Source organism: Pelobates fuscus, chromosome 8 (genome assembly GCF_036172605.1).
Source record: "Pelobates fuscus isolate aPelFus1 chromosome 8, aPelFus1.pri, whole genome shotgun sequence".
In the NCBI taxonomy this organism is placed as follows: Eukaryota; Metazoa; Chordata; class Amphibia; order Anura; family Pelobatidae; genus Pelobates; species Pelobates fuscus.
The window spans coordinates 28848561-28871947 of NC_086324.1; the positions used below are offsets into that span (position 1 = coordinate 28848561).

At 39.7% G+C, this 23387-nt stretch overlaps 1 protein-coding gene across 3 annotated transcripts in view; it reads left to right on the plus strand.

Annotated features, from left to right (window-relative positions):
- GALNT13 (polypeptide N-acetylgalactosaminyltransferase 13) overlaps nucleotides 1-23387 on the plus strand; it is a 235298-nt gene that overhangs the window by 90174 nt on the left and 121737 nt on the right. For all 3 annotated transcript variants that reach the window (XM_063429525.1, XM_063429523.1, XM_063429524.1), the window contains exon 2: nucleotides 13260-13428. In XM_063429525.1, the coding sequence (XP_063285595.1) occupies nucleotides 13260-13428 (169 nt within the window). The remainder of the gene's footprint in view (nucleotides 1-13259; nucleotides 13429-23387) is intronic.

The following is a 23387-nucleotide window of genomic DNA, read 5'->3' on the forward strand; positions in this document are numbered from 1 at the left end:
GATATTATAAACAGTAGGAACATGTAGAAATGCTAATAGTACATATATATGGAGAACTAGATGTAGGTAAGTATACATAAATAGTATGTCTAAGGGACCCTGTAATACATGATCACCCACTGATATTATAGACAGTAGGAACATGTAAAAATGCTAATAGTACATATATATGGAGAACTAGATGTAGATAAGTATACATGTGTGAATATTAGTGCATTAACAATACATCCACCAAGATGCACAATCAGTATGATGGAGTTTTTTATTTTATTTTATTTGGAATACAGGCAAGAAAGTATAATTTAAAGTGATAAATCCAGCCTATAACACATCCTCACTGCATGAGCTTTATACAAATATCTAAACAACAGATTATAGATCAGCTGCCAAATAAGGATGTATCCCACAGTATTTTTTAACAGAGGACACTGGGGGATGTTGTATAGATGTCAGTACACATGTATAAATGCCTTTAATGGTCATATTGCGGTATTCATGTCTAAAAAATAAAGTAATAATAATGAAATAAGATAAAACATAATAATAACAATAAAGAAATATGATTAAACTAAAGTATACACACTGTGAAACGAAACCCACGCTATATTTACAAATTTACAAGTGTATCAGATCAATTCCTATCTCTCGAGATAAGTACGTACACAAAATAGTGTACAAGGAGCAGAGACATTTCCGAATAAATATGTCTCCCAAAGGGGTATCAATGGTCTACAATGAAGGGTGTATATGAGAAACCCTCATTTAGACCAGAGGGTGACAGAGTTTTGAGCTTATAAATCCAAAAGCTTTCCCTTTGGAGTAGCTTCTTATCCAGGTCACCCCCTCTTGGTCCCAATGTAACCCTTTCAATACCACTTAATCTGATCCCTTCAGATGAACCACCGTGGTATAATTTCAGATGTTTAGAGACTGGAGTGTCAATTAGTCTTTTGGGGTTAACAGAGTTAACATGTTCCCGTATCCTGAGTTTAAACAACCGGGACGTTTTTCCCACATAGAGTTTTTTACATGAGCAAGAGAGTAGATAAATAAGGCCCTTAGACTGGCAATTAAAGAAGTTTTTTACTGTAAATTCATGTGCCCCTAGGGAATCCGAGAAAGTTTTAGAAGGTCTACGGATAAACTTGCATGCCTTACATTTCCCACATTGATATGTCCCTACGACTGGGGACTTCAGCCAAGACGTTTTTTGGGGTGCGCTTTTAAAATGGCTAGGAACCAATATATCCTTGATATTGCGTCCCCTTCTTGCTGTCACTGAAGCCTTAGGTGTAACTACCTTGTGTAAATGTGGGTCCTGATGTAGAAGGGGCCAAAATCTCTCCAGGATTTGCATTATTTGATGCCAACCGGCATCAAAGTTCCCAATACATCTTATAACCTCCTGTGATGCCACTGGATTATGTTCCGCTAGAAGGTCTTTTCGGTCTGACATGAGAGCCCATTTATATGCATTCTTTAAGCATTTATTCGGGTATCCCTTTTGTTTGAATTGAAGTCGTAAGACCTTAGCTTTTAGTTTGAAATCATCAAGGGTAGAACAATTGCGTCTAAGGCGTAAGTACTGTCCAGTTGGAATCCCTTTCTTTAGAGAGGGGGGATGGTGGCTAGTCCAGTTCAGCAAGTTGTTGGTTGCCGTCGGTTTCCGAAACAGGGTAGAAGTCAGGAACCCTGCATCTGTCAGTGAAATGGTGAGGTCTAGAAAATTAATTTTATTGCCGCCGATTTCGCTAGTCAGTTTAAGATTGATGTTATTGGAATTAAGGATGTGAACAAATTCCAAAAACAGGTCAGAGGTATCAGTCCAGATGATCAATACATCATCGATGTATCGTTTCCATATTTGAATATACTTTGTATATTTTGCCATCTGTTCAGTGAATACCATTTTATTCTCCCACCACCCTAGGTGGAGGTTGGCATACGATGGGGCACAAGCTGTCCCCATCGCAGTCCCTCTCACCTGGTGGTAATATTTACCCTGGAAGATAAAATGATTATGCGTTAGAATGAACTGCATCAGATCATGGACAAATTCATTGTGTCTTAGTGAAACTATTGGTTTGTTATCCAGAATGGCTTTCAGATGTTGTAATCCAACCTCATGTGGAATTGAGCTGTACAAGCTTTCCACATCAAGGCTGCATAATATAGCCTGACCATTCGTTTTTATCCCTTCAATGATGTTCAGTGTATGCTTGGTATCTTTTAGATATGAAGGAAGTTGGAATACTAGTTTCCTCAAGATCTGATCCACATACAAGCTGATATTTTGGGTCAGATTACCTCTGCCAGAGACTATAGGTCTCCCATTAAGTACATGTTGCTGTTTATGCACTTTTGGGAGTGCATAGAATGTGGCAGTGACGGGCTTTTTAACAAACATAAAGTTGTATTCATCCTTAGATATTAGGGATCGAGCTAAAGCCGAGTCAAGGATTATTTTTAATTCGGCCAAGTATTTTTTGGTGGGGTCGCCTTTTAGAACTTCATATGTGTTGCTATCACCAATTAATCTCTGTACCATTGAAACATAGTCGGGTTTGTTTAGAATGACTGTGTTACCCCCTTTATCCGAGGGTTTAAAGATTACCCCCTCCAAATCTTTAAGTTTTTTGAGAGAGATGCTTTCTTGGGGAGAGATGTTACTGTTAGGCTGAGTTGGAAGATTTTTCGAATTAATTTTGTCAATTTCATTGCATGTCATCTCCACAAATAGGTCTATATATTTAAAGTCCACTAGATGTGGAGTGAACAGGCTTTTCTTCTTAAGATGTGTAAAAGGAGGGTGTCTTACTTCAGATTCGTCGTTAGAGATAAGTAAATCAACCAGAATATCTAGTGCACCTATGTCCGAAACTTGTAGTCCTAGATTTTTAGCTCTTTTTTCGTCTCTCATATAGTGAAATTTATACAGGGCCAGTTTCCTCGCAAATAGGTGTATGTCCTTTGTCCAACTGAACTTATCAAAGTCCGACACTGGGACAAAGGACATACCCCGCTGTAAAACCTGTAGCTCTGTTTTGGACGGGATATATGAGGACAAATTAATGATCTGGTTATTGGCAGGGGTCTTATCTAGTATCTCTTTTTTCCCCTGTATTGTTGGGGTGGTCTGCCTCTGTACCTTGTTCGAGGGGCTAGGCTTTCTTCCATATTGGGTTGTCCTAAAAAAGAAACCCCTCTTTTTAATATGCTTTTGGAGTTTCGTTCAGATGAAGCAGAAGTGCTTGCTTTAGAGGATTCTGAATCTGAACCACTCGTCTCGTATTCAGATGTAGATATTGGTTCTGAGAAGCTCCTTCTAGGATTCCTATTCTTCCTATACACATTTCCACTCTTAAAGTCATTGTTATCTCTAATAAACTTGGAATGTTTCCGGATCTTAATGTTTTGTTGGAATCTATCCAAGTTATTCTTAAGTTTGGTCTCTAGTGATTCAAAATTAGGTTCATCTTTAAAAGCTGTGATTCTATTAATCTGCTCATCCACTTCTTTGTTGACCCTTTCCAATCTTTTAGTTTCAAATTTACAAAGGATTTCCATAAATCTCTTGGAGCAAATACCTGCAGCCTCCTCCCACTCTTTTGTAAATTCTTCCTCCTCAATATGTGATGCTGGTATATTTTGTACCCTTAGTCCCCTTGGGATTAAGTCTTTCTTTAAATAGTTATCCAAAGATGCGATTTCCCACCCAGTCCAAACTTTCTAATATGAAAAACAATAAAGTATTAATTTAATAAATTACTATTATATTCCTATCCCTGCCTCTCTCCACACACAGCACCACCTACTGGCCGACGCCGGTATTGCGGTGCATTCTCAATCTCAAAAGAAAAATACCAGCACAAGCGCAATTGACACTACAGGCCCCCAGACCACTTCCTCTCATTAAAACGGTCTGAGTGCAATGTCCCTTTTCCCTTAACCCTACAATGTTAATTATTGCACTTTCTGATAAACTGCAATAATTACATTTCAGGGTTAAGACAGCCACTAGAGGCACTTCCTGCTTGCTAGGTGACTTTAGGTCACCTGACAGACACTGGACATCCTCACGCTTTGTATGCGGACATCCAGCATCAGAGAAGTCCCCATAGGAAAGCATTGAAGCAATTTGCCCCACATGCGCATTAGCGCCCACCATGGGGTGATGTCTAAGTTGGCGGAGTCCTGACCCATTGCCAAGAGACATTGGTGCTGTAATTGGGTAAGTACAGTAGGGGTATAATAACCCTTACACTGCGGGAGGAGGGGGTGAGGCGGTGGCCAAAAGGGGGTGTGATGGAGCTATAGTGGTAGAAATAAAGATTTGTATCCCTAGCATTATAGTATCCCTTTAATCTGATGGACACGTGCTCCAGAAAGAAACATTGATCTGTGAGTTTCCATCATGGACCAGTAATAACCTCACTGCATCATATTTGTCACTGTTACAATTCCTACATTCCAGAAATTGAATCACTCTGATAATTAGCTAAATCATGATAAAAACAAAAGGCCACCACACCATTAAAATGTTAATAGGAGAACATAATATATATACAGTATCTTAACTGGCAAATAATATTAAACCACACAAGGCAAACATATTTCTGGAGAATGAGTTCTAACCAGAAAAATCTGAGCACATACTTGGAAGAGTTACATCATTATAACTAAAATTTAAAATTAAATAAATAAAACTCTGACAAACTGGAGATTGTTTGTTAGCTTTTCTTTTGACTTTAGCAAATAGATCGGCAGCCCAACACAAACAGCAAACACACTACTGTTAACTCTTGCATTGTTCTCGTGTTTTACCTAGAGCAGTCATTCTTTCCTTTTACCTTGAGACAGGTCCTTAGTTTACATCTTTCATAATCCATCAGATAGTCTGTAAAAACATATGCGCTGTACTGACTTCATAGATTAATGAAGCAAGGCATTTTGCTTTTTGTTTTCTGTTTTCACTGGTTGTTCTCTGTTATTCTTTGTGATAAATGTTTGTATTCCAGCCACTCCACTTCATGTAAACTCTACATCTTCTTCTTAACATTGTTTATATAACTGTAGAACTTTTGGAACTTTATATATACCCACAAACTGAGGTTATACTTGATCAATTTATGAACTCTGTCCTCTCGTACAATTTATTGAAAGGTCCCCCAAATATGAGTCTGAATCAACAACAACAAAAAATATACCCTTCAAATGTAATGAACGCTTTGATGGAAAAAATGAACAATAGATCGAATAATAATAATGATATGATTCCAGTACATACATCTGAAATAATAACCTCTTCGATTTTAAAGCTAAAAATAAATACATAATTCTGCATGGTTGTACACTTGCTCTATTGATTTCTAGAAGGCCACAGTCGCTTCATATGTCCCTACTTCATTTATTAAACCCATGGGTTGTGGTAATAGATGAGGTAATTAATTGATTAAGTAAGAATTCAAAAAGATACTCATAATGACACAAACACTCAACACTCACATGTTATTTTGTATTTTCTATTACTAAAAATGTATATCTCATGTGTATAATAAAAGTGGTTTCTAAATAAATAAATGTGTACAAACTCTTCTAATATCATGAATTTCACCTTACTTGTATCTCCTAAGTACAATTTTTATATATTAATGTCACGATTCCGGGAACCCAACACGCTAACAGACACACACACACACACAGAAAAGGTGCCGTACCGGACCTTAGAGTGGCCGGGCTAAGCACACACAGAATAGTCAGGAGACAAGCCGAGTCAGGGGAACCAGAATACAGGATAACGATAAACAAGCCGAGGTCAAAGGGTAGGAGAAAGTCACAAAGTCAGATTAACAAGCCAGAGAGTACGTAACCAGAAATCACAAGTTCAGAATCAATACATACAGCAAAGACCACAACAGGGCAGGGAGGAACAGGAAAGGTGAGTATAAATACCCTAGGTTAAATTCTGATTGGATAACTTCCAATCAGAATTAACAATCACACGTGGGAGATATCTAAGCCTCCCACTGTGATTGTGGTACTGTTGCTTTAACGCCGGGTCACTCACGTGACCCTGGCGTTTGCATAAATCAACGACCTTCCAGCGTGCAGCGTTATACTTGCTGCCGCTGGGAGGCGTGACGGATGCGAGCGGCGAGCGGCGGAGAGGAGACGCCGCTCGCCGACAGGTAGGAGGAGGGGAGACCGCGGGCGGCGATGGACTGAGGGTGAGTGCTGCGAGTTGCGAGCAGCCTCCCCTACTAGCCGCCAGCGGACCCCTGACAATTACTTGATAAACTAATTACTTGATAAAACATTCTAATTGAATTTGAAAACATAACAGATGTAAAGTCCTTATTAAGTAACTACACTGGACAACATTTTAAACACAACACTTTTGTTTTTGCCCCATTTTTCATGAGCTGAACTCAAAGATCGAAGACTTGTACACAAAAGGCCTATTTCTCACAAATATTGTTCATAAATCTGTCTAAATCTGTGTTAGTGAGCACTTCTCCTTTGCCGAGATAATCCATCCACCTCACAGGTGTGGCATATCAAGATGCTGATTAGACAGCATGACTATTTCACAGGTGTGCCTTATGCTGGCCACAATAAAAGGCCACTCTAAAATGTGCAGTTTTATCACACAGCACAATGCCACAGAAGTCACAAGTTTTGAGGGAGCGTGCAATTGGCATGCTGACTGCAGGAAAGTCCACCAGAGCTGTTGCCCGTCAATTGAATGTTAATTTATCTACCATAAGCTGTCTCCAAAGGCGTTTCAGAGAATTTGGCAGTACATCCAACCGGCCTCACAACTGCAGACCACATGTAACCACACCAGCCTAGGACCTTCACATCCAGCATCTTCACCTCCAAGATCGCCTAAGACCAGCCACCCGGACAGCTGCTGCATCAATCGGTTTGCATAACCAAAGAATTTCTGCAAAAACTGTCAGAAACCATCTCAGGGAAGCTCATCTGCATGCTTGTCGTCCTCATCAGGGGCTCGACCTGACTGCAGTTCGTAGTCATAACCGGCTAAAGTGGGCAAATGCACACATTCGATGATGTCTGGCACTTTGGAGAGGTGTTCTCTTTGTGGATGAATCCCGGTTTTCACTGTTTAGGGCAGATGGCACACAGTGTGTTTGGCGTCATGTGGGTGAGCGGTTTGCTGATGTCAACGTTGTGGATCGAGTGGCCCATGGTGGTGGTGGGGTTATGGTATGGGCAGGCGTATGTTATGGACAACGAACACAGGTGCATTTTATTCATGGCATTTTGAATGCACAGAGTTACCGTGATGAAATCCTGAGTCCCATTGTTGTGCCATTCATCCACGGCCATCACTTCCTGTTGCAGCATGATAATGCATGACTCCATGTTGCAAGGTGTACACAATTCCTGGAAGCTGAAAACATCCCAGTTCTGGCATGGCCAGAATACTCACCGGACATGTCACCCATTGAGCATGTTAGAGATGCTCTGGATCAGCGTATACGACAGCGTGTTCCAGGTCCTGCCAATATCTAGCAACTTCGCACAGTCATTGAAGAGGAGTGGACCAACATTCCACTGGGCACAATCAACAACCTGACAAACCAGGAAAAGGCAGAAATTTTAAATAACTATTTTTCTTCACTATGAGGATCCTATGGCAAGAGATATTATTATTATGTTATTATTTATATAGCGCCAACAAATTCCGCAGCGCTTTACAGCGGGTAGACAAGCAAACATGTAGTTGTAACCAGACAAGTTGGACACACAGGAACAGAGGGGTTGATGGCCCTGCTCAATGAGCTTACATGCTAGAGGGAGTGGGGTAAAGTGACACAAAAGGTTAGGATAGTATTAGACTAATGACAGTTGCAAGAGAGGAATCAGCCGGGAACTATTAATAGTTTAATTTATAAGTTTTTATGAAGAAGTGGGTTTTTAATGATTTTTTGAAGGAGTGGAGACTGGGTGAGCATCTAACGGAGGAGGGAAGTGAGTTCCACAGGAACAGTGCAGCCCTCGAGAAGTCTTGAAGGTGAGCATCGGTGGTGGAAGTACAGACAGAAGATAGATGTAAGTCTCCAGCATAGCGTAAGAGCCTAGAAGGAACATACTTGTGTATTAGGGAGGATAGATAGGTGGGAGCAGCATTATGTAGAGATTTAAAAGCAAGAACCAGAATTTTAAATTGAGCTCTATATCTTACAGGAAGCAACTGTAGGGACTGACAGAAGGGTGAGGCGTGGAAGGTGCGGGCGGACAGGAAGATGAGCCTCGCCACCGCATTCATTATGGACATATATATATGTAAGATGCCAAAATACCAGAGTATTGCAGTATGCAATGATAACTTTTTTATTGAACTAACATAATATTTCAAAGACAAGCTTTCAAGAGTTTTCCTCTCTTTCTCAGGTCTGAAGCAATACAGATCAATCTGATAGAGTTAACACTTAAAACAACTGATGTTAGAGGAGGCGAGGTAGGGGGACCACACATTTCAACACCAGAAATGAAGGGGGAGAAGAAGCAGAGCCTTAGAAAGAAACACTGAAAGAGCGCTGGGAGAGGTAGGAAGAGCACCAGGAGAGAGCAATATCCTGTAGACTGATATTGCGGAGGATGAGAAGAAGCTGTTGATGATCAGAAGATCATCAACATTACTCAATGCTTTCTATGGGAATCTGAAATTACGCTGGAATCTGAAATTACGCTGGACGTCTCACTGAGAATCGCGTAAGCGGCCTCTAGTGGCAGAGACAGCCACTAGTGGCTGGATTAACCCTGCAATGTTTCTATGAAACTACTATGTTTTCAGCTGCAGGCTTAAAACTAAGGGGACCTGGCACTCAGACTACTTAATTGAGCTGAAGTGGTCTGGGTGCCTATAGTAATCCTTTAAGGTCTTAATAAATAATTTTTTTTAATATTGAACATAAATGGAGCATATGACCACGTATGAATTACTTGTTTTTCTGTTTGTTTATTTTTTGCCTAAAACAGATATAAAGGAGGTTTTTAAACTAAGATTGTCCTCACTCTTTTCTTTTTTTGGATAACATTAATATATTTTTAAATTAAGTGGAAAAGAAAAAGAGCAGTCTAGTATATTGCAACGATTTTTGTTCACCCTGCAGTTTCCATTTTCCATGGACATCACACCTATTAGAGGAAGCTCAACATTGCATTGCAACTGAGTATCAACATAAAGAACACATCAGTAGAGATGTCCCGAACAGTTCGCCGGGAACATAGATTGTTCGCGGTCGCCGCGGCGGGCAAACATATGCGATGTTCGGTCCGCCCCCTATTCGTCATGGAGGTGGGAGGGTCTGGGAGGGAGGGTCTGCTGCTGATTGGCTGTAATGTGTCTGCTGACTGAGTTACAGGGTCAAAGTTTACTCAATGATGACGAATAGGGGGCGGACCGAACATCGCATATGTTCGCCCGCCGTGGCGAACGCGAACAAACTATGTTCGCTGGTGAATAGTTCCCAGCGAACTGTTCGGGATATCTCTACACATCAGCAACCATAGCTAAACAAAGCTGTCATTTAAAGGTGCTGTGCACGAGGTTCTTTTATCTCCCTACAGACAAGCCCCAGTAAGTATTAGCTATTTTTATGCCTATAGTGCTGACATGTCTGCTCTTCTGCAATTAAAGCAAGGTGTCAATCCCGTATAAAATCAGACATCTGCCTAGAACTCTGCAATCATTGCCAACCAAATAACCTGAATCAGGCTATAATGTCTATAGTACTGCATATTTGAAAATTACAGAAGAAGTGGGAGGGCCTAAGCCAAACCTAGAAAAATGTCTCAGCTGGACATGAAAGGTTGTGACACTGGATATGCACACATTCTCTCTCTCTCTCTCTCTCCCTCTCTCTCTCTCTCTCTCTCTCTCTCTCTCTCTCTCTCCTCTCTCTCTCCCTCTCTCTCTCTCTCCCTCCCTCTCTCTCTCTCTCTCTCTCTCTCTCTATCTGTCTCTCTTTCTTAAATTTAAACAGCTATTTACATTAAGTTTAATTAATGATTACAGTATCCCCAAACTGTGACATTATTTTTTAAATTGAATAACACAAAACAACAATATACAATATAGCTACAATTAGCTAAATATTGCAACTATTATTAAACCTTAGCACATTTCACTGAACTGCAAATTGAATAAACGAACATACAAGTAATTGTAAGAATGATATGTACATCTTGCACATTAATTCATGACAAAACAAGAATATTAATAAAACTACAAACTAAATGACATCTTTTCTTACCTAAATCACAATTGCCCTACACATGCTATAGTCCCTGTAAACAGTTATCACAGGCTTTATTGCCCCATATGTTGCCCCATATATTGTTATATTGCCTCCACTTTGGCCATATTGCTGCTGTAATGCCATCACATTGCTCCTACATTGCCCATGCATTTCCAATATTTACCCTATAAGGCCATAATGACTCTCAATATGTCATCCCTCGCGCCCAATCCCCTTCTAGAATGTTGAGGTACCCCCATGTATTTGAGTGGAAATCCCCAGGGACAGTCCTGTAAAATGCTCATTCTGATTTACGTTGTTCTTAGTTGCGGCTGTTTGAGCTTGCCTTCTCATATTTTCTTCAGATGTCCATGTACTTTACTCTTCTACGTGCCGTTGGCGTATATTTTGTACTTGCAAGTCTTTGGCCTAATCATATTGTCACCACCACTTTACGGAGCCATAGGTATCTCATGTAATACCAGGAGTGGTAGGGAGAACAGCTAAGCCACTGATGTACACGCATTCTATATTGATTCATATTTCTGACACACTCGTACACATTTTATTGAGAGTAAAGAGGCAGGGGGTATATTATCCACCTCTCAAAATGGAAACTAAGTATTTGTTTGTTGCCTTAGTATATTCTGTACATTTTAAGATGGAGTTTAGGATCATTGTGCCTTTCTAATCAAATATTGTTGTCAGCATATTTCTGAGATAAAGATCATACATTGCATATTTAAAGTTTGCTGAGAAAAGCACATTTTGTACCTGCTCTGAAAAGACATGCATAGTTAAAATCAACTTAAGGCATTTCCAAAAAAAAGCTGATATAGTAGGGCTCACCTCACTCCACAAAAATATGTAAAACTATAAAAATATAGTAAATATATTGAAAACTTAAAACATTTATTATGATTTATCTTGAACTACAATTCAAATTATGTTTATAAACCACACACACACAGACACGAACACACACTGTATTTTAATATTTTAATACGCTTTTGTTATGTTGATATTTTTTGAAAATATATTTTAATATGTTAAAAACATAATTTTAACAGTTTATACAAAAATATTAAATAGTGTGGAAAGATTATCCAACAATATTAAACCAAAGCCATAGTTTCATAACATGACATACAACCAAAACTTATTTAGGTTATCCAATTTAACAATTGGCACAAAGTTAGTAGCTCACCCTTCGGTTAGTCCTCCCCCCCCTTTATCACAAGGTTGGCCAAAAGGCAGATCCCCATCTGTCACACAACTCCCACAATACTTTTCGAGCTGGGGATCTACCATTTGCCTATCCTAGAAGGGTTGGTTTTAAGCACTGAGCAGTGTTTGTTGTTTGAATGTAAGCATATTTTTTTATGGAGTGTGTGTATGTGAATGTAGCGGTGTACTTGTGTGTAGTGCTGTGTGTTTTTATGTAGTGTTGCCATTTGAAAGCAGTGTGTTACTTGTGTGTGCCTTTGAATGTAAGGGTGTGTCTGTATGTAGTGTTGACATTTAAATGCAGGGGTGTATCTGTGCATAGTGTTGTCATTTGAATGCTGAGATGTATGCACAGATACACAAGCTTTGCAAATACACACACACTAACACACATACAGATACACAGACAGACACACAGATACACACTGACACACATCCAGATACACAGAATGACACTAATACATATATAAACACTGACACACATACAGATACACATACAGACACACATGCAGTTACACAAACAGACACACATGCAAAAACATGTTTAGCCACCCTCCTGTTTTTACCTTTTGAGTGCAGGAGAGTGACTTCTTTGGGGTCCAGTCAGCTGTCTGAAATGGTTGGGAGTCAGAGGCTGTCCCATTCTGTGCACCTCCTCTCTGCCTTCCTCCCATGTTGCTCTATTGTAGCTGGGAGGAAGTGACCAGCTGTCACTTCCTCCCAGCACTGTTGAGGTTACAGGCATGCTGGGGTGGCCCATCGGATGGCCCTTGCACTTAGGTCCACTCGATGGTAATGTATCTTCAGTTCCGCTGCTGCTGCTGAGGTCTCAAAAAAGATTTAGCTCAATTGTTTTTTTACAGAAAGAAACTATGCTATCAGCATATCAGACCAATCCTCCCTCCCCATAAGAGCAGTTCAGATTTGAAATGCTGGCAGATTCCATCTGCATGTGTGATACAGCAACCTCACATGATCACTTTGGCATTCTTTTGGGGCTTACCAGTGAGTTGTAGCTGATATCTCAGTAGGCACAGTGACCACAGGGTCCATGTCTGGATTTCCCTTTTAATATAGGTAAACCTTTAGCGAATGCATTGAAGTAAAAACAAGGAAAATGAGGACATGAAATATGGGCACAAACTTAGTAGCTTGCCTTTTGTTTAGTTCTTTCTCCGGTATCAAAAAAGGTCTTGCTCACTTGTGCGATTACAGTGACAACCATTTGCATATCAGACTGATACCACCCCTAAGATCAATCAAGATCTAAAATGCCAGCAAGTTCCCACTGCATGAGAGATACAGCAACTGTAGAAAATTGTTGACTTTTTTTGGATGTCCTCAATGAGGTGCAGCTAATACAGTGCACAGCGCGCATGATTCTGGATGGGCATTACAGTCAAGAGAGTGACGTAATTTTCATTATGTTTACTAGTGAAAAGTATAATTATAATGTTATTTGCATTCATTGCACAGTCTGGCAGTAAGCTGGAGGTGAGGCTGCTGACTAAATGCCATGCCTTGAACTCGATAAGCAAGAGAAACATTGTCATTTTCCTTTGTTCTGAACTTTTTCGGTTATGAAACACATTCTGTGTTAATATAATACTTTTGCACAAAGGACAAAATTCTTACTTTTATGTGACATTTTGTTATCTTTATTTGATATTTACCAGTATTGGTAAGTTTAATTTTGTATGTTATGATAATAGATTTATATCATCAGTTTCAGTACTTTTTCCCCTTTTTTTCAATTGGCAGCTGTTATTTCAAGAAACCAAGAAGGCCCGGGAGAGTTGGGGAAAGCCGTACTTATCCCAAAAGATGATCAGGAAAAAATGAAAGAATTATTCAAAATCAACCAATTTAATCTAATGGCCAGCGATCTAATTGCTTTAAACCGAAGCTTGCCAGATGTGAGATTAGAAGGGTAAGTTTGCTGGAGAACCTTCATTTTGCTTGGTTTATTCATTTGTCACTTGAAATCATGAATTGAGATAACAAGCAAATCTCCCCTGGATAGATTCTAATCTTGTTCAATATAATACATTTCACAGATGAACTCACTTAGCCGGCTGTCTTTTTTTCTTACTTTTTTTTATCTGCTTATTTATTTAAGGCCATTACAATAATACTCTCCAGGAAAGACAGATCTCCAGGAAAGACAGCATTTCAGCTTTTATGATTTCTGGAGAATTAAATAAACAAACATAATTTTTTTAGAAAACTAAAACTATAGACAATATAGATATTTATGAATATGTGATGATTCTTAGATATTTGCCGAGAGTGCATGTCTTGCATTGAAATCCCTCTTCACGATGTAAGCGAGCATTGCAGTGCGGCACACATTTTAAATTTGCTCTAAATATACTCAAACGGTCCATTTTTTGGTACAGTAGTCAGAGTTTCAGGCTGCTGTTCTCTCCTGAGCAGGGCTGGTGGTCAATGTAGCTTGCGTGCAACATTATCGGAGGGCTTGATTACAATCATGTCAGCTGTGATATGTTATATGTTAGTGACATGCCACTTTCTCTGCTTCCCTCTCCCTGTCCCACTTGTGCGGCTCCCAATTTTGAGAGATATGAAAATAACGTGTAATCTAGGTTAAATATGCTTACACTTCTCTATAGATGCAATTCTGTAATAACACTACCATGATTTTTAAAATGACCTCCTCTAACTTTATGTGGAACATCCTATCAACTAAAACCCAACTTTGCAAGTGATTATTGAATAAAGTAATACTAGGTCAGTTTAAATTGCAGTCTGCAAGTTGGTCCGGGTCAACACTATTTTTGATGAATACGTGCACAGATGCATATACAGGGTAGAAATTTAGTTCTCTGCATATACCCTCTGACTATTGCCTATGACTAATATGTTACTTAGATAAAGCATATATTTAAAAAAAATAAAAAAATCAACTCTTAATTAATACCCAAGTCAGGGGAAAAAAAATCAGGCTTAAAGAGACACTGCCACTTTTGTTAGAATCTTTAATTAAAACTTACATATACCGCACTGGAATTTTTTGAAATTTCTTTGCAATCAGTAAGTATACATGCGACAAAGGAGATAGTCTTTGGTGTCATATACGAGATTCATTTTGGCAAACTGTGGCAATAGACTGAACTTCCAGCATCACATCCTACTATATCTTCATGCATGAAGGCTTAAGGCCTCTGGCATAATATTTTGCATCGGAGAGATGTTCTTTGGGGATCACACAAGATTGCTGGATCCTTTGGAGACCCAGTTATGTAGCATTGTGTTTGTGTGAGAGCAAACGAGTGATACAGCTCCTGGTAGATGAAGTCTCCAGACATGAGAGACCCAGATGAAGAGAAAGATGACAAAAGCCAGGAGGAAAAATGGCCAATAATATCTCCTCTTGGGTGCCACCTTGTAGCTTGACATGCCACCTTCAGGAGTCATTACAAAAAGAGACAGTGTCACTTACAGTCCAACCTGAATAGCCTTTAGGATGCTGATTGGCAGTTTAAAAGGACAGTTAACATGAACCAACAGTTCAGTGAAATTGACTGCCCATCAAGAGTTTTGCCTCTGCCACCCTACTCCAGGTGATCAGAGAGGTGATATCCAGAATAAAGCAGTGTTTGTCTACACAGATGCTTTTATACTTTGCATATTGTTTATTTATCCTACCTTTAGCTTCTATGAGATGTTCAGCATCAATTGCTTAACATTAGGAGTTGATGGGCTGTTTACCAAATGCAGAAAATAACATTCAAGAGTATAGTATAATCAAAAAATATTATAACATTATTTAAAACATTCTGTGCCAATTATCTGTTCTGTGATATTATTTGTATTCTTTCTTTCTTATGTAACAGCTTCTCCTTCACCTACCCAAGTGATTGATGGTTTTGTATTGTTTCCAAGGAAACATAATATGCATTGAACAATAATTCCTTTATATTTATCATGCAGAAATGGTTTCGTCTTAGTTTTAACATGCATTCAGGATTTTATGATAAGCTCTGACTTTTTTTTTTTTGATAATCTGTGTATGTTAGTGCTTACATTTCAGCTAATCTTCAGATTCACATATAGGTATCCCCAAAGGATAGGGGAAGGTTTTTTTTTTTTCTGCTCAAAAATAGATTATTTTATTCTGACCGATGCCTTAGGATAGTCGGTTATATTGAAAAATAATGAGTTTTGTTGAAGAATGGTTTTGTGCCATTCCTCTGAGAATATAGGCATTTTCTGCTGCTTTTTATGTGTGAATCCCCTATTGTTATATTTAAAATTGCAAAAAAAAAGTCATATAAAACCTCTACAATACTCACTTTATCTCCAAGAAATCTCTGCTTTGTCCTGGCATTATTAACTTACGTCTCACTGAACCCTATCTATTCTTTTTTCTACAAGAGGTTTATATCAAGAACAGACAGTAACTGGGACAATTGAATTATGACTTTTATCATACCTAATTGGTTTGTTGACTTGCTGTGATGCCCATAACATCAACAATATTTGAAGGTTGCCTATTCAGATGTGGAAGATGCAAATAATATATCCATTAATAACAATGCCAAAATGGCAAGTTCAGCATATCAAGGATCGTTTGAGTAATTTACTGTGTTTTTATTTGTAAATGAAACTGTCCCGTCCCTGCATTTGTAATGTTATGATTACGTGCCCCCTATATTGAACAAATACGTATTTCTTTATTTTCATTGTAAAAACCTTTTCCTTTGTATCTGACAGTCAGTCTAGAGATAGAATACAGAGAAGAAGGGGAATGAATTTCTTTATGCCTTAGCTTTTATGCCTTAGCTTTTGTTAAGTCTCGACTGGATCGGGACGTGATTTGTTCGATTTTTAACATAATAACATAATTTTAAAAGAAAATGTTGCATTGATTTATGAATGTTTAATACACGTAATATGTATGCCTTAGCTTTTGTTTAGTCTCGACTGGATTGTGACGTAACTTGCTAGATTTTTAACATAATTAACATAATTTTAAAAGAAAATGGTGCATTGATTTATAAATGTTTAATACAAGTAATATGGGATTTACAATGATTCATTGGTGTAATATCCAGAGAAGTAACAGTTTCTCGTTAATGTCACCATATGATTAATGAATACGTTAGGTCAGGGATATATCGTTATACGTATATCTGAAGATACTTGCTTTGAATATGCTGTGAACCACAACTCCTATCATTCTCATGCACAATGTATGTGGCTGTAAGTAGGCATCTCAGCCACGTGGCATAATCAAGCAGTCGTGTACCCATTCTCTAGGTTGAAGATTCCTCTTTACATTGAACTCCTTCTGTTTGTTGACACATTAATCAGTTTAATTAGAAGTTTACTCACAGCACAAAGAACATTGGTATTAGCCACATGGGATGTGGTACATTTATCGAGTTCTAGATAAAATGTAAATGCTCTGGTTCTTAGCGTTAGTCATCCATCTGATTAGTGAATGAGCCCTGGATTGAGAATGAATCCGTGGGACTTTGTGTCATTGTATATTTTACAAAGGAAAATACATTTCATAAAGAAAAAAACAAACAAACACACAGACAAAGATGCTTGTCCCAATAAAGAGACATTGACAGTGTTATTCAGTAAAGTGAGAGTTCAAAGCGAATTTTAACCTTGAGGACAAAATAGCGGAACTCAAAAAATTCTCTCATTTGGCCATGCTTCCAGTTAGTTTGCTTTGGCCATCAGTTTGAAATTCATTTTGAACTCACTTTGAATTCTCACTTTATTGAATGACACTGACAGGGTGTCACAAACAGAGTCTGGCAAGGCAGACTGGCCTTAACACATGTGAGCTGTCACACAGACTGGCACATATGTACTATTTACATGATCACAATACATGGTGATATCAGATTTTGTAGAAAACAACATAAATAGAGAGTTTCCCCATCACAATGTTAGAAGCCTCTACTCTTACTCAACACACCAATATATGCTCGATAATGATCAGAGTACATGCAAGGTAAGGAAGGACCTTGGCTGGAAGTATTCACATCTGCATAAATTTCTGGCATTGCCCCCCCTACCATTGTAAATAAGAGCAGAAAGGGAAATCTTGTGTAGGTGTAGGCAACCTTTGACACTCCAGATGTTCTGGACTACATCTCCCCTGATGCTTTGCTGGCATTATGGCTGTAAGAGCATTATAAGAGATGTAGTCCACAACATCTGGAGTGCCGAAGGTTGCCTACCCCTGCCTCTAGTCTTACTCCTCTGCCCTAGTCTAACCTATATTCGTCATGTTAAGGACAAACAATCAAAAGACGCTTATGGAGTGTCTCACTAAACAGAAATACATAAATTAAATAAATAAATATATAAATAGAGTATCTAGCCAACAGCTGTGTCCCCTGTATGTCTCCCCTTCACCTGCTATTTAAGTCATGTATGGGATTTGTTCCCCTGCACCTTGATTAGGTGTTTTGATCTAAAAGCAAGCTTTCATTGTTTTGCTTGTTAAAATGGTAGCAGCTTTTAAAGGAACACTATAGACACAAACATGTATTCCTGACACTATAGTGTTAAAACCACCCTCTAGCCCCCTCTGGCCCACTCTTGCCTCCCTGAATATAGTAAAATCTGCAGCTGCTGCCTCTGCCCTGTCTCCTTGCCTATGACCTGACTGCTGTCTGCTGACATCATCAGAAGTGGTAGTCTCAGCCAATCACAATGCTTTTCCATAGGATTGGCTAAGACTGCCAAGGAGCACAAGTCAAGCACAGCCCTGGCTAATCAGCATCTCCTCATAGAGATGAATTGAATCAATGCATCTCTATGCGGAAAGTTCAGTGTCTGCATGCAGAGGGAGGAGATACTGAATATCAGTCACACTGTGCAGCACTGCCCCAGGAAGCACCTCTAGCAGCCATCTGTGGAGGGACCAGTGGAGTTATCCTTAGGCTGTAATGTAAACACTGCATTTTCTCTGAAAAGACAGTGTTTACAGCAAAAAGCCTGAAAGTAATGATTCTACTCACCAGAACAAATTCAGTTGTAGTTTTTCTGGTGACTATAGTGTCCGTTTAATTGTATGGATTAAACTTGTATATAAGCCATGCTTTGGTTTCCCCATTGGTACTTGGATAATGCTCTTACTTTATAATGATATACATGATGTTGCTGACAATATCCTGTCTTTGTGAGATGCACCGTCTTTCCTCTCCCTTCATAGAACATTTTGGATAACCAGTTAAAAGGCTCCCAAAATGATGAGTGTGACACATTACATCTATTTTATGTTGTTTTTTTAAAAGATATTATCACATCTGGTCATTTTTTTTCTTGGTGGATAATGTATAATATCTAATATAATAATATAAAGTTGGAGCCATTGGAAAGCAAGAAGAATTGAATCCAGCAATGCGAAGGACCTTTTAATATTTCTGGTTAAGGGATTTTTGTGGTGTAGTTTTGGTTTATACTTGTCATTTTTATAAACTATTTTGTTCTCTATTGTAACAGCTCCTCACATTAATTTTGCTATTAAAGATATCCAGCAATGTAGATCAACCAATAGCAGATATTCTAATTTCACAATACCGTTATTATCACATTTTGCCAAGATAGATTAGTTGATTTATCAAGCTACATATACTAAAATATCCCAAAATGTTCATTACTGCTGGCCTCTGAAGAACAACTTTGTGAAACTATATCACAAGGGTATATTTATACTGTTTGTATACCAAAACACATTTTAATCCCATGTGTACCAAAATACATTTTAATCCCATGTGTACCAAAATATATATTTAATCTCACGTGTACCAAAATAAATTTTAATCCCATGTGTACCAAAATATATTTTAATCCCATGTGTACCAAAATATATATATATATATATATTTTTTTTTTTATTCTTTATTTTTGGTGCATGTTGCATAATACAGATCATTTGTGGTTGCCACTTTCATGTGGTCAAAAATTCACAGTTAAACAATTAACATGGCATTCAATAAGTCGCACATTTTGTTTTGGTTGGGCTGTGTGGTTATACCGGGGTGACCTATGTGTTTGTAGTGTATCTCCATAGTGAGTGTGTCTCTGTTGGGAGTGCCGAGTGAAGTTTGTCTGTAGGTATGCCCGCTACTTTTGTTTGTGGTGTGCCATGGAGAGGATGCTCCTTCCTGACGCTCTACGTGTCTGCTGCAGTAGTCTCCTATGCGGGGAGCAAGTGATGAGCCGCATGACTTAGGCTATGATTGTGTGGGGTTATTGGTCTCCATTGGAGGTGTGACCCTTGCTTTGATGGTCAGCGTGTAAGTGGTGACCCTTGTGTGCCCCAGTGATTTCTATCCCTGTAACCTAGGGTAACGGGGGGGGGGGGGGGGGAGGGTGCATTAAAGTGCCTCCCAGCAGGTTTACCAAACCCGTGTGTCGGGGTTCCGGGTCAGTAGAGGCTCTGGCACCCTACTGCGGTTGTGTAAGTGGAGCGTATCGGCAGGTATGAACATAAAAGAACTAAGGAAAATAAACGGTCAAATGAACATTGGTAGATTAAAATGATTTTAACTTATAAGTCCCAGCAGCCGTGGCTTGCATCAGTAACAGTGCGTGATGCTCTTGGGGCTCTGCGGTTGTCAGCGTCTCTTCAGGTAGTAGGTCCCTGCTTCCTTCTCGGCGCTAGCGTAGATGACTCGGCATCCGTTCTGGAGTGGGGGTGAGTTGTTCCCGGTGCTGGAGTTCCAGTAGCGGGGATGCCCAGCGCTGTCAGCAGGGATGGTGCGTCCGTCGGGGCCGTAGCTTTGAAGGATTGTCCGTCCTTAGTGACCCACAGGGTGTTTGGAGTTGCCCACCTATAGGTCAGGTTTTCCCCTTGAAATGCCCTTGTGAGGGGTTGCATGCTCTTACGCCATATTAAGGTAGCCCTGCTCAAGTCCTGAAAGAAGGAGATATGGCTGTTTTCAAAGTCATATGGGGATTTCCCCTTAAGCGCTGCAGTTAGTCCTAGTTTGTCGGCAACAGTTTGGCACCTGAGGATGATGTCTCTTGGTGCTGTGGCTGGGGCTTTAGGGGATTTAGCTATCCTATACACCCCATCAAACGTAAAGTACTTAGCTTGTTTTGCCGGTAGGAGGGATGCCACCAGCCGTCTCACGAAGTGCGGCAGTACTTCCAGGGGTATGTTTTCTGGGACTCCTCTAATCTTTATATTTTTTCTCCTGCCTCTATCGTCTAGAGTGTTCACTTGTCTATTTGTTTCAGTCTGGGCTGTTTGTATTTGGAGTACCTTGTCTTTTAGTGCCTGGAAGTCCTGTTGCAGGGCCAGTACTTCTGCTGCTGTGGCTTGGGAGCGTGCTGCTACTGTTTGCACCTCTGTGGTTAGTGTTGCCAGGTCTGCTTTCCACATCGCTTTGAGGTTGGATTGGAGGCCTGTGAGCATCTCCTGTATGTCCTGCTTTGTAGCAGTAGCCAGTGGCCCTGACGTGCTGGCAGTCTCTTGGGTGGCCTGGAGTGGGCTCCGGGGTGAGTTCCCGCTCTCCGTTTGCTGGGATGTCGAGTCTCTCTCTCTAGAGGATTCTTTGGAGTCACTTGCTGGAGTCTGTGACGGCCACATCTGGCCTAATTCGCGCTGCGTTTTCGCGGCATTCGCGGCATTCGCGGGTGTCCTTAGGGACTTTCTCCCCATTTCACTTCCCGGGAGGTAGGGTGGTAGCAGGTTTGTGAAGTCCAGGTCTCCCCAGTATTTTCCCGCTGTCACTTGCGGCCGGCCGTCTGCGCGGTAGGCCTTAGAGCCTCTGTTGCGGTATTTTCTGCCCGGAGCCAGAAAGAAAGGCATCGATCGAGTCCGGACGGTGCCCTGAGTATGATGCCAACTTCAGGTATGTCGTGGCTGGCAAGATGTCGCTGATGTTTGCCTTTTTGGAGTTGGGCACCCAGGAGCTTCAAAATATGGCGACCGCTCCTGTGCGCTGTTAGGCTCCGCCCCCCCAAAATATATTTTAATCCCATTTAAACAAATATTAAAAGCAGTCTAGTATTGTAAATGGAACATCCGTCTGTTCAGGACTGGCTCTTTTTCCATAGAAAGATTTTGCAGAGAGCATTTATACACGGTAACAAATGGTGCACATAATCTATAGTTATTTTCAATAGTAATTAATCATCCTGCAAAGTGAATGCAGATTTAAGGCTTCATGGCTAGCCTAGCATGAAATTGACTTAGTTCTTCTATTGCATTCACCCTGTCCTGAAAATGTATGGGAGATCTGCAAGATGATATGCGTACACTGCTTATTTTGACAACTTTCTAAATAGAAAACGACCAAAGAACAATATTGATATTGCATTGTCTCCCCTCACAACTGTAGATCTCACCGAGCGGTATCTCTGACAATAGAATTCATGGGCCCGTTCCTCAGTGGTAAGAATTCTAGTCACAAGTCTATACCGTGTAACAGACTGTCCAGCAACTGTTTATCATAAAAAATGCTGCTGCTTTTAATGTTCACTTGTAAGAAACAAGCAAAAGCAAAACAACTCATTAGTACGTTAGTACGTTAGCAAACGTGAAAAAGGAAATTGCAATTACTTGCTCATTACAAAACCAGCACAATGTCAAAGGATCCGATAACGTATTGGATCTGGTGCGGTTTAAGCACTAACTACCCTAGCTGCAGTGTTTCCTTTAATTAAAGAGACACTCAAGACCCCTAAAGCACTTGGGCTAAAAAAAGAGCATAATTCAACACTTTAATAAATTAACCTTGCTACACCACCCTCGCTGTCAATGATAAAAGTGGTCCTGTTACTTCCTGCTCATTTTAGTAGACATGCCCTTACTTGTGGCATAGCAAGTAGAGGCATTCGGGAGATGTTAATCTCCCTTATGTTAATTTGGGGGTCATATTGACCACCAGTGAGGGATTATTATTAAGGGGGTTTAGGAAGTGTCTTGGAGCACTGCACTACACATTACAAGGAGGGAGTTGTGTGCCGGTAGCTCCCTCCTTGTAATAAACCGAACGAACAGGTCTCCGTTCATTCGTTTAAAATTTATATTAATTTATTCGTCTTTCTGATGAATGAATGAAGGATGAAATTCATGTTCGCATGCCCAAGTGTTTTACTGGGCATGTGCGGGAATTTCACAGCGCTATCTAGTGTGGGCAGATGACGTGTCCCACAGGGCCTTCATCTACCAACACAAAGATGGCGGTGCCAAGGACTTAGGTCTGGGCACAAAAATAAAGTTTAAAAACTAGGTAATATGGGGCATTTGGGGTGACTAGGGGGACAATTAGATGTAGTAGAGTAGGGAGGGTGGTTAAAAAAAAAATGGGATTCGGCCATGACAGTACCGCTTTAAAGTTACACTAATGTAAAAATAAATAGATGCTGCTCTGTCAAATGTACTGATTACAATAATACCACTATCCTAAAAGTAATGGGTGATTAATTAAAAGATGGTAATTTGTAATATAATATGCATAGGGAGTACAAAACTGTTTCATCAATAGTAATAAATGCTCTTATTTAATGAAAACCAATCGAAACATGCAACAACTCATCATAAGTACTACATAACTTCTACTAATAAAAACTAATGAAAAATGGCAATTCTGCCATCAATACAAGAAGCATGAAATATATTTATAGCTCAAATGCTATAAAGTCCAAAATAAAGTAAAAGTCATACAAAGCTGAATAACATAAAAACAATAAAATGGGAGGGATTGGGAATTAAGAAGCAGATCTGATTGTGGTGAAAATATTATGCTTAGAAAAAAATTCAGTCCAAGCTGTGCTCCCGGTCAGTGTTACACAGCTTCATTAGTGTGGGTGTCTAAAAGCATAATTCAAAGGAAAGTTGGTACGAATTGCAATCCTACTCCCAAATATTGTAGGAGTTTGCTC